Raw genomic sequence first — 12,500 nt, 5'->3', positions numbered from 1 at the left:
TATACTTTAATCATGTGTCGTCAAAGAGTCGGTTAGCACGTCTGAAAGTACACACAGCAGCCTGTTCATCCACCAGTCAAATTTCTGCAAGCGTCTTCTCTAACGGCGTACAGAGAGCATCTCAACAGTTTCATAATCACGAGTAGCAACCTTTTAGTTCACAGAAAAAAAGCCTAAGTGTCAACATTCTGCTGCTACCATTCATCAACTTCGAAAACGATCTCTAGGATTGACTGAACATTGGTAGTGTCTGCATTGTGCTACTGCCTACAAGTATTTCGAAAACTATTACACAATCTCAAGGATTGACTGAACATTGATAGGACTTCAGTGAATGACAGCTTCTTCATTGTGTGAGCAACTCCAAGTTCTACATAGCACAACGTTAAGAAAATACCTTGGAGAGATACATGCATGTGACAGAAGGTTGTTCCAAGTACTGCAGTTTATTTTTGTCCTAGTTTGCTGTTCCTTGGAACTTGGACAGATTGAATTGCCTTACTTCCAACATTCATGTGGAACTCAGTCAACAAATACTGTACACCATGCTGAAGCAAGAAGAACCTTTGATATGTTTCATTAGAGGGAACTCTCCAAATTAAGCATGTGTTGACAGAAATTGGCTAATTTACAGCAGATGAAGATTACGGCGTCTGACTTAGTGGTTCGATGGCACACCTGTTCTCTTTTCATGCTCTGATATGCTCCCATGTGCAGCTGCACAACGTGACTTCATAGGAAAGTGTAAAAAAATTGCTTAAGGCATTTGCCAAAAATCGTGCATCCCGGAAATTTGGAATAACAAAATGTTTGAGGAGGTTAGGAACTTAAAAATGTGGAGGGTATTTACTTATAAGGGTAAATATATTTATCTGCATTTAATATTTTTTGAAAGCTTCTGGTGTGTGTGTGTGTAATCAGACTGAAAAGTTAATTCTGATTGCAAATTTTCCCCCAAAAGATTTCGACATCTTCCGAGAAGACTTTTAAGTCATTGTTGTGGGCCATTGGTGTATTTTGCTGTCCATGTAGAAACACATCATAGTTGACTATCACAGATAACGAAACTGTATAAATAGAAGTATTTGGGTAGTTTTGTTTTGAAAAATAGTTGTGTACAACTTTAGGGTAAATTTTTGCAATTTCTTTATTTCCGATTGTGTAACAGGTCGCCTCCACGACGAAGAGGCAGGTCTGCAGAAGGAGAAAGGTTTGTGAAAAATGATTTTTAACCCACCGTCAACATTTACTTGCCAATAATACTGTAGGCATGCTTGAAACACATACAGTACCGCTCAAAAGTAAGTTACCACCCTCTCGCGAGACGAGAATCTCGTCTCTAGAGACGAGTGTCTCGTCTCTCGAGGCTAGAGACGAGAGACTCGTCTCGCGAGAAACGAGACGAGACTGGTAACTTACTTTTGAGCGGTACTCTATCTCCTTGTAACAACTTAACATTAAATTTTGTAATTGACGATCTTCTTTTTTGAAACTTTTTTAACAGGTGGGGTGGAGGAAGAGGAAGGAGCAGGTCTCGTAGCCCAAGGAGATTTTAAGCTCTTATCAGGTAATGTGTCACAATATTTGATATTAAATCACTAGCTGTTTTATTCTGTATTAACAGAAACCCATAAGGGTTGAAACGTGTAACGGCCCCTTGTGTGCTGGGAAACAAGCTTCTGAATATTCAATTTGCTAAGTACCATATTTGGAACAACAAGAGCGAGGGGCTTCCAAATATGGTACTTAGCACTGAAACATTCAACCAATCAGTTCGCACTGAATATTCGGAAGCTGTGAACGTGCGTTACACGTTTCAACCCTTATGGGTTTCTGGTATTAATTTATGCTGATATACTTTGAATGCAAAACGTTTGTTTTCAAGTTGCTGGCATTTTTTTTTAAGCTAAAGCCTCTTCTAGAACTGCACAAGGTCCTATTATAACAACAACAACAACTTCAAGGTCCTATATAACAACAACAACAACTTCTACCCTTATATCACTACAAAAATGTTTCTTTCATTAGATAGAATTAAATGGATAAAAAGGTATTAGCCTCCTAAAATAACTTAATAGTTAACGAAACTAGGAAGCCAAGTTACATTAATTGATTAAAATAATAGGGTCGCGAGATGGACACTTAGCTTACACAACGCAAATATCTACCAACAAAAAAAATGGTTATATATAGAGTTTATATATAGAGTAGAACTAAAGAAGTCATTGAAACCCCAGACTCAATAGACCTTTCCACCATATTGGTGGTGTTTCTGACACCATATTGGTTCGGGAGCAAACGTGGCTTAAGGAGGCTCAAAAGGGTTTTCAGCTGAGCGTGCGCGCGTAAGCCACACACGCAATTCGTAAGCTGCTTGCGTCAGCTTATGATTTAAATGGGTCACCAGAAATAAACAAATACCGCTAGTTTCGCTTACCTTTCTCCAATTCCTATATACATGGCATATAAATAGACATCTCCTATTCACGAAAACTACGAAAATCCTACTTAAACGGTTTAATAGTCACTTAAATCCGTTTGTGTTGACCTGTAGCTCCACTCGCGCGTGGACTCGAATGAGCGGGTGACGCATGCGTAAATGCTGATCTTGTAACCCCCTAATTTTTCCTGATTTTGCAACTTTACTCGTTTATATCTCTGCTTCTGGACGGTGAATTTTTTTGATTTTTTGCATGTTAGCTTAGATTAATTTAAACCGTTTGTCTTTCAAATTTAAAAAAATTCTGTAGGTGAAAAAAAAAATTAGAGACAATTCAAAAAAACTTATTTTTCTGAAAAACTGACCAACAGATTTTGTTGAATTTTAAATATTTTAGAGAGTATTTCTAACATTATCTGGCAACGATGAATGGGAAAATTTGACCGTCCCGTTTCTTCAAAAAGGACCACATATGTTGATTTTAAGGCTCAAAGAAATGCCTAATATCGTTGCCATGGTAACATTATTTTGGAGGAAAACATAATGTTAGAAATCTACGATAGGTACTTAATACCCTGGCCAAATTTAGTCTTGATATGATTGCCCTAACTGTATCTAAGGACAGAATATGTTTATTTGTTTGAAAAAAGGAGAAACTATTTCGAGCCTCCTTAAATTACAGGGAATGCGTGGGACTTTTGCGAATTCAAACCTTTATAACACCGCTACAAGGCGGCAGATTTCAAAGATTTCAAAATATATTTAGTCATTTATAAATGTCATTCACTCAACGGAAAATTAGATTATTGCACAAGGCGCAAAGTCTGAAAGTTGGATATTAGAAATCTCCTTGTGTCGCTTCAAATTTCGCGGGAAGTTGCATAGTTTTGATTGCAAGGGTTTATATGAAATTTACAAATTTCGTTTGCGGTCGTCGTAGCTTGATTCTGATCGCCATACTTCACGAAAATAATCTCAATAGAAGTGCTTTTTGAGAGGTATTCTCGCTATTCAGAATTAGTACATACTAAAACAGTGGATAGCGTTGAACACGCGCGCTGATTGGCTACTCAAACTCCGGATATCTTTTGTTAGTATAATTTTCAGCGGTGAATATAAGAATTTGTTATATACGCAGTCAGTGATCTTGGTGTTTCATGCAATCTGATTGGGTCGCTATCTCGGAGTAATTGAGTATTATTCACTCCCTGCGGAGTGAATAATGCGTGATCCAAACAAAACAAAATGGCCAGCGTAAACTCGCCAGCGTTTCTGTGCTACAGAATACAAAGAGGGCCACAAAATTTGGCCTGAAACTTTTCAAAGGTATGAGAAGAGTTCATACTTTTGCCGACTAGTGTTTGACTTCATTTTTCCAGATAATTTATTGCTGAAAATTAAAGAATCTTCACGCCAACAATTTGTTTCACTCGGAGTAATTCTATTTTGTAGCGCTGGTCGCCAAGCAAAACGAATTTCTTACTGAAATCGAGGAAGTAAAAAAAGTGTTTAAGAAAGTTTTACATCGCTGCAAGGAAGCAAGACGGGTCATTTTACAACAAACCAACGCTCACCTCAATTAGAGCCGCCGTTTTATGCCCTTTACCAACTGAACTTTCAGTTCCATTCAAATAAACCTCTTAAGCTCTGATCGAACGGTGAAAATGTTTTAACAAGCAGATTTTCGATTTAGATTGCTAATTTAAACGGTGTTAAATGACCATTTTGCTGTTTATGACGAGGATTTGAACGAAGGTTGTTTAGATTTACCATGTTTGAAGCTTCTGTAAACACTTTCGCGCATGTTTTGTGTCGCTTGCACGTTCCACGCGTGAATTGAGATCTCTATTAAATCGACTTTGGATGGTTTTCTTTTGCAAATGTTGTTGAGATCTCTTCGTGAGTATATACTTAAACAATTATTCTTTTCAATGTCTGTTAATAGTGGCAGAATATTTACCTCGATTTAAAGAATAATTGTTAACTATTCACCTGCGAGCAATTCGCGCGGAATTTGCGCCCGAAAATCTTGTATTCTTTACAGGAATAAATGAATTAAAATCATCTTTTTGTGCTATATTATCTCACTGTTTTAGTATATACTAATTAACAACTATTCACCGAAGTGGAGGATATTGTTGTAAATGTACCAGAGTAGCATTTCTGTTGGAGGCCAACTTGCAAGAAATAGTTCGGGGAATGTTATTGCCTACGACTTCAGTATTCATTTTCATTTTCATGGTGGATATTACCCAAGTGGCGAGGTAAATATCCACCACTAGCCACCTCCACTTGGCGAATAGTTGTTAACTGTTGGACTTCAATGGTTCGAAGTCGGCAAAATTCCCATACATTCACTGTAATTTAAGCTGTGTTTGTCCCGCAACCAATATGGCGTCAGAGACTGTGGAAAGGTCTATTGAGAAGTTAACCATGTCAAACAGACACTTGCACTTAAATCTTTGTTTCTATTCTCGTTTTTTTCGTTATCATTTTATGGAATCATAGTTTGTTATGCATGCTTCTCGAGATTGTTGAAAATTCTTACAGTTTTTCAAATGATTTTCTGTCTGAGACATGTCGAAACATGTCTTGCAAATTAAGAGGTTCAATGATGTTGTATCCAACGATATTTTGACCGGTACCGTTGGATGTGGAAAACACTACATTGGTTCAACACTGATGTTGATATCTTGATATTTATTGCAGATACCTTGAGACAGACGAAACTTCGTCACGACGTTGACTTTACAAGTGTTTTACAAACAATTTTAATTTTATCTTCTCCTGGTTTATACAACTGTAATTATTTTTTTTTTCTTTCAAATAAGAACCGTAATATCTGTCAGTTGTGAAGTCGGCTAACATAGCAAACTGTCATTTGGTTGTTGTATAATATTTTCGTTTGTTCGCTTGAAGTATCACCGAAAACGCAACTACACAAAAGTAAGGCCAGTCCTCGTGTCATAATAAGAACTAGTTAGAAGTGATATGTTTGTAATTGCTCGTGCAATCGCAGACTTTTTAAAAGTTTTTTTCTAATGTAGTGGAAGATTATTTATTCCCTGTTGTTTTGTCAATAAACTTCTTTTTATCGTGAAAAACGAACGATAATCTCATGCGTGTACATCTGCTTCAAGAAATCTCACGAAACTTCATCAGTTTATGGTGACTTGGAAGATTTCTGATTAGGGCTTGGCAAGTGCATTTGTGGAATAGACGAGTTCACGCTCCTGAGTGCATGATGGGTAATCAGGGCAGGATGGAGAGAAATTCAAAGGTTTGTAAGGAAGTTCAAAACGATAAAAAGTATTCATGATATGCAATTTTCGGTTTTTTTATTTTCCAAAACAGAAGATATGCGCTCAAAGGTGCGGCAGAGAATTGCTATTGTAGAAGTTATTTTATTAAGAAGAGTTTCTGCCATACATTTCTGCAATTCCAAAGGCAAAAAATTACAGAGAATGTATGGAGACAAAAAAAAGCAATAATTAGGAATTCCAAAGAACGGATACCAAGTCTAGTTCTTCTCAGTTGTGAACATGAACTTATTTGGTTGGTTTATGAAGGCGAAAGTCTATAAAGTAAAGTCATGTACAGTATATTTTGCTTTGAATTTCCCGCCATGTTGCCCTAGTTACCCATGATGCAATCAAGAGCGTGAACTCGTCCATTGATAGGGCATTCCGAGTTCATGAACATTCCGAGTTCATGTCTGCGTCCTCTTCAAAGCGAGTCTAAGTGCGAAGTTTTTCTTATGAAAATTAGTTTTCATTCATATGTAAAATAGATCTAATTACCATCACAAAAACTTTGCACTTAGACTCGCTTTGAAGAGGGCACAGACATGAACTCGGAAATGGCCTATTTCACTAAATCAAATGAGCGAAGACAAGTTCATGTAAAGCTTCAAATCGAACAAGTGAGGCCTTGTGAGCTAGTGAGTACGATGAAAACGGGAAAGGCAAGAATATCATACAAGAGCACTTTCATTTGATAGATTCATTCACTTCGCAACAATATAATAAAAATCGGAAACAACTATACCATGTTAAGACTTCAATTTGCTTGGCTTTGCTGGCTTTTTATAATAATGCATAGGGCTTGCGACCAGAATGCATTGCTCTACTATCTGCAAAAAAAACATAACTATCTCGATACTGCATTTTTCATTTGTTCGTTAAGACCCCGAGTGTTGGTCCGACCTTTGTTGTGAACCCGCGATCTCACGCTCGAAAAGCCGTTGCTTAACCCAGCTGAGCCACCGGTCCTCCCGGATGCATGCATGGATGATATTACTTTCTAAAATTGTTCTTTTGTTCTTAAATTTTCTTTTTGTTTAATTTTGTACTTTAAGTTTTCTTTTGTTCTTTAATTTATATCTCATCTGAACAAAAGTAAGGTGTGGTAGCAATTGATATCACGTGACCAGAGTATTTCACACCTTCAGGAATCGGCAATGAGGAGCCTCGACATTAACCTGTGGTTAGGGTTGGGATTGCAGAATTAACGTCCATCCTCCATGCCTTTGGATGAGATCTATGGAGGGTAGTCTGTGTAGCTGACGGTATTATTGGCGCGAGAGGCAAATATTAATTAACGAGAGGACAATGTTGAAGCGCCCATCCCCATTCTCCGCTCGGCTTATGCCTCTCACGCCAACAATACGAAAAACCTTAAATAACAATGACCACAACCAGGTTTTCTGAGCCCGCGAGACTGAGCACCCCCAGCAACCCATTGTACCGTTTTAACAATTTAACGAAAACCGCTGGTCAGCAACCTGGTTCTGGTCACTGCTGTCTAAGGTATTTCCAACAATACCGCCAGCTACGCAGGCTATGGCCAACGTTTGCAAAAACGTAATTGTTCCTTGTACTGGTACATGTTCATTGCCGTGACACTAACATCTTCAGTTCTCACGGCCTGCTCCCGTCTGACCTTGTAGCTCAGTCGGTAGAGCGGCGGTGATCCAACCCGAAGGTCGTGGGTTCAATTCCCACCCTAGTCAGAGTTTTTCTCTGTCCTTGTGTGGGCCCATTTCCCTTAGTAGGGCTAACGCTCACATGGTTCATATGGGGTACAAAACTAGCAAGTCTGTTGAAATATAAATAGTCATAAATTGCTGCACGGCAACGTTTGTAAAAACGTAATCCTTCCTTATTCTTATCATAGTTACTGAACTATGTTTTAATATAATGACATGCAAATAGGTGTCAGGGTATTCACAGTTAACCACTTTGTGTTGTTTGTAGAGAAATTGATTCCTTAAGCAGTTCAGCGGTATTTACCTTCGATGGCTCTAGCTGTTGATTCGAGAATATTGTTGTCAAATTAACCTCTGTGTGACTGTCACCGACAAACCCTCCCTTATTTATTATTGTGTGACTTTCAATGATCCCAAGAGAAAAAAAAAAAACAATGACTGTAATCGATCCGTGACGAAAGTAAAGTTCCTTGGTCCATAAAATCTTTCGAGGAATGGCAGGCATCAGCGACAAAGAGTTGTCATTTGGGTGGCTGAAAGTTCGTCCCAAATGGATGCAGTTCCTAAATACACCAAAATGGTTCTTATTTTTCCTGTGCCAATACTTTTTTACGCAGAGTATCATTGTCAACGGAGTCTTCCCCGGTTCTTTAAGCACGATTGAAAAGCGGTTTGGATATTCAAGGTTAGTGTAGACTCCGAGAAACGATTTTGTATGGGCAGCCGTCACCGCCAAAAATACAAGCCTTGTAAACCGTTAAGAATAAACCGGACTAGTCTAACTGTCTTTTGTAGAATGGTTTATCAGATTTTGAAACGGGTTATTTAAAACACAAATGGACAAGTCACCTTTGGAGAAATGAAATACCCAAACATTAAATGGTTTATACAGTTCAGAAACTGTATAGAGACCCTTGCGGAACTGATTCAGTGAAAAAAACGAGTGGTCAAGTGTATAATGAAATAGATCAGTCACCTCATGCAATCATCGCAGCCTACACAGAATTGGTCAGTGCCAAAGACGATCGGTGTAATTTTCCTTGTTCAAATGACATACTCAAGTATTGAATGGATCAGCGTACTGCGACATGATATGCAGTGACACGGCAAATTGCTTCAGTGACGTTACAAACGGTTCAGAGTAGTGTGACATGGCTTATTTTATCTGCAAATGGTTAATCGTAAAGTGCAATGGTCTAGCGTAACATTGATCAGCTTACCGTAATGTAACTGAAATGGACAAGTCAAGATTGAAATGGAATAGTCAATGTAGGGTCTTACGTCACAACCCATACGTCAGTCAGATAAATTTTGGCGCGAAGTTTGCTCCGCGAAATGCACAGGTCGGGAACAGCTTATTTCTACCAGTACCCCGAGTCAGTACCGCCTCGTTTACTCGACTTAGCGATCCTTACGCCGCTAAGAATGTTTATCTATTTTTGCCTAGTTTAGCTTGATTGGTAATTTTTCTACTCTGGTCATTTTGCCGTGATATCAGCAAGTTACATACATGTATTTGGATCAAAGCAAAGTAAGCACAGGAAACATGGGCAGGCTGTGTTTTTCTTTGACATCATTTCATGTTCCCTAAATAAAGCGAAAGTGCTCATAACAATCAGAAAGGAAGACATGACGAGGGAAATCTACTTGGGTCAAACACTCAGATGAATTTTAAGCACTTGAAACACTATATGACATCACATTTCTGTCATCGTCATCCACCTGAAAAAACTGATAACGATACCAATCATGATTACTCCTTAGTTATTCGAATTTATGGAACTCAATATAAAAATTGTAACCTGAAGCAAAAGGATTGACAAATATACTGTTAAAAGGTATCATTTTACGAGACAGCTACCTGACACTTTGAGCCATAGCAGTCATGATAAGGCGAATGATTGTTTTAAGACAATGAGGCTGTTTATGAGTAACGGGTAGCAAGTCTATTTAATTCTAAAATTAAACGAGACTTACCTTAAGTCGATGTTTGATTGGAATTCTATCTCGTCGCCAGTCAGGAACGGAGGAGTTACATGAGAAGCATGCGCATGCTAGCTAGTCAATCTTGAAAAAACCCCAACCGTGAGCAGAGGGCGAGGAACGAAGGAGTTTGGGTGGGACATACCCTACAAAGGGAGGGCATGTAACTCCTCCGCTCCTGAGTGGCGACGAGATAGAATTCCAATCAAACATCGATTTAAGGTAAGTCACGTTTAATTTTAAAATTCTACCTCGTCACCAGTCCTAGTCACTGCGGAGCTACATGAGACTTGAAAGAGCTGGTCACGCGAGGTAACCGCAGCAATAAGGAACACAGAGGGAGATAAACCCAATATATATAGTAGTTTAATATCATAGTAAGTACAACGTAACTATCAAATGATCTGCCACCGAAAACCGCAACCCAATGTTGCGTTACAGCGCGATGATAGCGAGCAATGATACACTGAATATAATAATAAGAGAAAATTCTTCCTATTCGGAAATGTTCTGGAAATGGCTTAGAATGCTGGCTCCAAAGTTCACTTCAGTTGGTTTGTGGTAATGCTTGGCAAAGGTTTGGGCATTGGTCCAACCTCCTGCTTTGAGGATTTCTGCTAGAGTTAGGCCAGTCAGGGCACCGTACGAGGTAGAGGCTGGTCTAGCGCTGTTGCCGGAGAATGTTCCTGTATCAATTCCTGAGTCCTTTAGAACACTTTTGGCCCATTTCCCTACGGTGGAGTTGGAGACTGGCTTGTGCGGCTTTGCATAGCTGATAAGCAGCTGGGTATCGTGCGTCGCTCGAATTGATTTTGTACACGCTATGTATTGCTTCAAGTGGAACACTACGCAAATCGACTCGTCTCTCGGGTATGCCAGTAGTTCTATGGGTGCGAGGTGCTTCCCGGGCCTGGTGGTTTTGAGTTTGTCGCCAATAGTAAACACGATCTTCCCTGGAAGTTCTTGCATAAGGGCGGTATCCAGCTTCGTGATGGTCTGACATCGCTGGCCCGTTAATAAACAAAGGAGCATAGTTGTCTTCTTAGTGAGGGACTTCAGGTCTAACTGTGTTGGGGGTCCCAAGGATCTGAGGTGTTGAAGGACTATGCTGACGTCCCAGATGGAGCTATATCTTGGCAAAGAAGGCTTAAGTTCAAAAACGCCTTTTAGGAACCGAGCCACTAGTGGATGTGCTCCAAAGGTTATGTTGTTGGAGAGAGTTAGGACAGAAGACAGTGCTGATCGAGCAGTGTTTATTGCACTGTAACCTAAACCAGAGGTGAACAAGGTTGCCAGAAAATCAATGCCATTCTCCACACTAGCGTCGAATCGATTGATTCCCTGTGACTGGCAGAACTGTTCCCACCGTTTTAGGTAGACCTCATACTGTTTAGTAGTTCCTGTACGCCAGGAAGCCATTATGATGTCCTTGGCCTTTGTAGAGATGCCGTGACCTGTTAGAGTTTGCCTGATAAGAGACAAACCAGGAGGGAGAGTTGCTTGGGTAGTGGGTGGGTCACATTGGGACGGCTTGGGAGGTGCAGGAGATATTTGTCTGCCCGGAGGTGTACATTCTCGCAAATTGCCATTTTCATCGCCAGAGGGAACCATGCTTGCGTGGGCCAATTGGGCAACACACATACCCCCGTCGCTTTGTCGTCCCTGATTTTCTTTAAAACAGCTGGAATCACGCTGAAAGGAGGAAAGGCGTAGAAATTGAGAGTGGACCAATCAAGGGAAAAAGCGTCAATGGCGACTGCACCTGGGTCAGGCCTGTATGCACCATATCGGGTGAACTGCGCGTTCAGCCTCGAAGCGAAAAGATTAATTTCCGGGGGGAAATTCAACTGCGTTAAGGCGCGTGAAAGGGAGTTCTTAGTAAGCATCCACTCGGTATCCGTTTTATTTTGGCGCGATTCTAGATCAGCCAGCTGGTTGGATTTCCCTGCTATGTGAGCTGCACTAATCCAAATGTTACGTGAGAGACACCATAACCACAATTGTTTAGATAGCGTGTTCAAAATATCTGAATGACACGTTCCCATATGATTATCATCAATCGGATGTGTGTATTGCGAAGGGAGTGACAAAAAGCCTGTAACCCGAGAAAAACTGCCAAAAGTTCAAGATAATTGATGTGATTTCTAGCCTCCTGTGCGGCCCATAGGCCGCCAGTGGAGCGAGTTCCGACACTGCTCCCCAGCCGTCCATAGAGGCGTCTGTAGTGAGCGTGTGATTTGGACCTTCCCGTGTTAAGACATTATAGGAATCGATCACGTTATTCGCCCACCATTTAAGTTCCTCGACAGCCTGGGGCGAGAGCGTGACTTCTTTATCAAAATTCCACGGATTGGCATGTAAGGCACTTAATTTGTCGTGTTCAAGGGACCGATAGTACAAGGGCCCCCAAGGGCCCATAGCAAACGGCGGGAAAACATGACACTATCTTTCCAATTACGCGTGCTAAGTCCCTGATAGTAGGGGAGGGGTCGGCAAGCAAGATGTTACAGGCTGTTTGTAGGCCGGTAGCTTTTTCTGGGGTCAACCTTATTGTCATCTCGACAGAGTTCAGTATGAAACCCAAAAATTCGAGCCGTTGTGAAGGGATGAAGGTGGATTTCGCAGGGTGCGCGACAAACCCCAAGGAATCAACCACTCGGACCGAATCAATAACATTGCCTACACACTCTGGGTATGTTTTCCCCTGTAAATACATGTCATCAAGATATGCGCTTGACACATGGCCTCTTAGGTGAAGGGTAGAAAGAGCAGGTTTCAGAAGTTTAGTAAATTTCCTAGGGGCACAGGAAAGGCCATTAGGCAAACAAGTGAACTGGAAAAGTGTGCTCCGCCACATAAAGCGGAGATATTTCCTGTCCGAAGGTCTTATCGACACAGAATAATAGGCATCCTTAAGGTCGATGGAGGCCATGTAACAATCTTTTTCAATGAGCTTGATGACTGTGTTTAGGGTGTCCATCTAAAAATGCATTTTGTTGGTGTATTGATTGAGTTTCTTTAGGTTTAGTATCATCCGATAGCTACCATCTTTTGTGTTTCTCAGAAAGATGTCGGAAATTATCTCTCCGT

General features: G+C 40.4%; 2 protein-coding genes across 3 annotated transcripts in view; both read left to right on the top strand.

The window, feature by feature from the left end:
• LOC138047169 (probable splicing factor, arginine/serine-rich 6) overlaps window positions 1-5,544 on the top strand; it is a 10,165-nt gene extending 4,621 nt beyond the window's left edge. Inside the window, exons 3-6 of one of the 2 annotated variants that reach the window (XR_011131789.1) lie at window positions 1-818; window positions 1,169-1,210; window positions 1,505-1,567; window positions 5,150-5,544. The exon at window positions 1-818 is cut by the window's left edge and continues 290 nt beyond it. Coding sequence is in view for 1 of the 2 variants with exons in the window: in XM_068893903.1 (XP_068750004.1) it covers window positions 1,169-1,210; window positions 1,505-1,556 (94 nt within the window). In the remaining variant the exon portion in view is untranslated. The remainder of the gene's footprint in view (window positions 819-1,168; window positions 1,211-1,504; window positions 1,568-5,149) is intronic. The other variant, XM_068893903.1, reaches the window with a different exon arrangement.
• Window positions 5,545-7,816: 2,272 nt separating this feature from the next.
• The window catches only part of LOC138047168 (solute carrier organic anion transporter family member 4A1-like), a 23,050-nt gene continuing 18,366 nt past the window's right edge, over window positions 7,817-12,500 (top strand). Inside the window, exon 1 of the mRNA XM_068893902.1 lies at window positions 7,817-8,112. Coding sequence (XP_068750003.1) covers window positions 7,922-8,112 — 191 coding nt within the window. The 5' untranslated portion in view covers window positions 7,817-7,921. The remainder of the gene's footprint in view (window positions 8,113-12,500) is intronic.

This window comes from Montipora capricornis, chromosome 4 (assembly GCF_036669925.1).
Source record: "Montipora capricornis isolate CH-2021 chromosome 4, ASM3666992v2, whole genome shotgun sequence".
Classification (NCBI taxonomy): Eukaryota; Metazoa; Cnidaria; class Anthozoa; order Scleractinia; family Acroporidae; genus Montipora; species Montipora capricornis.
Note: the sequence above shows the minus strand (reverse complement) of the source record. Positions and strands in the feature narration are given on the sequence as shown.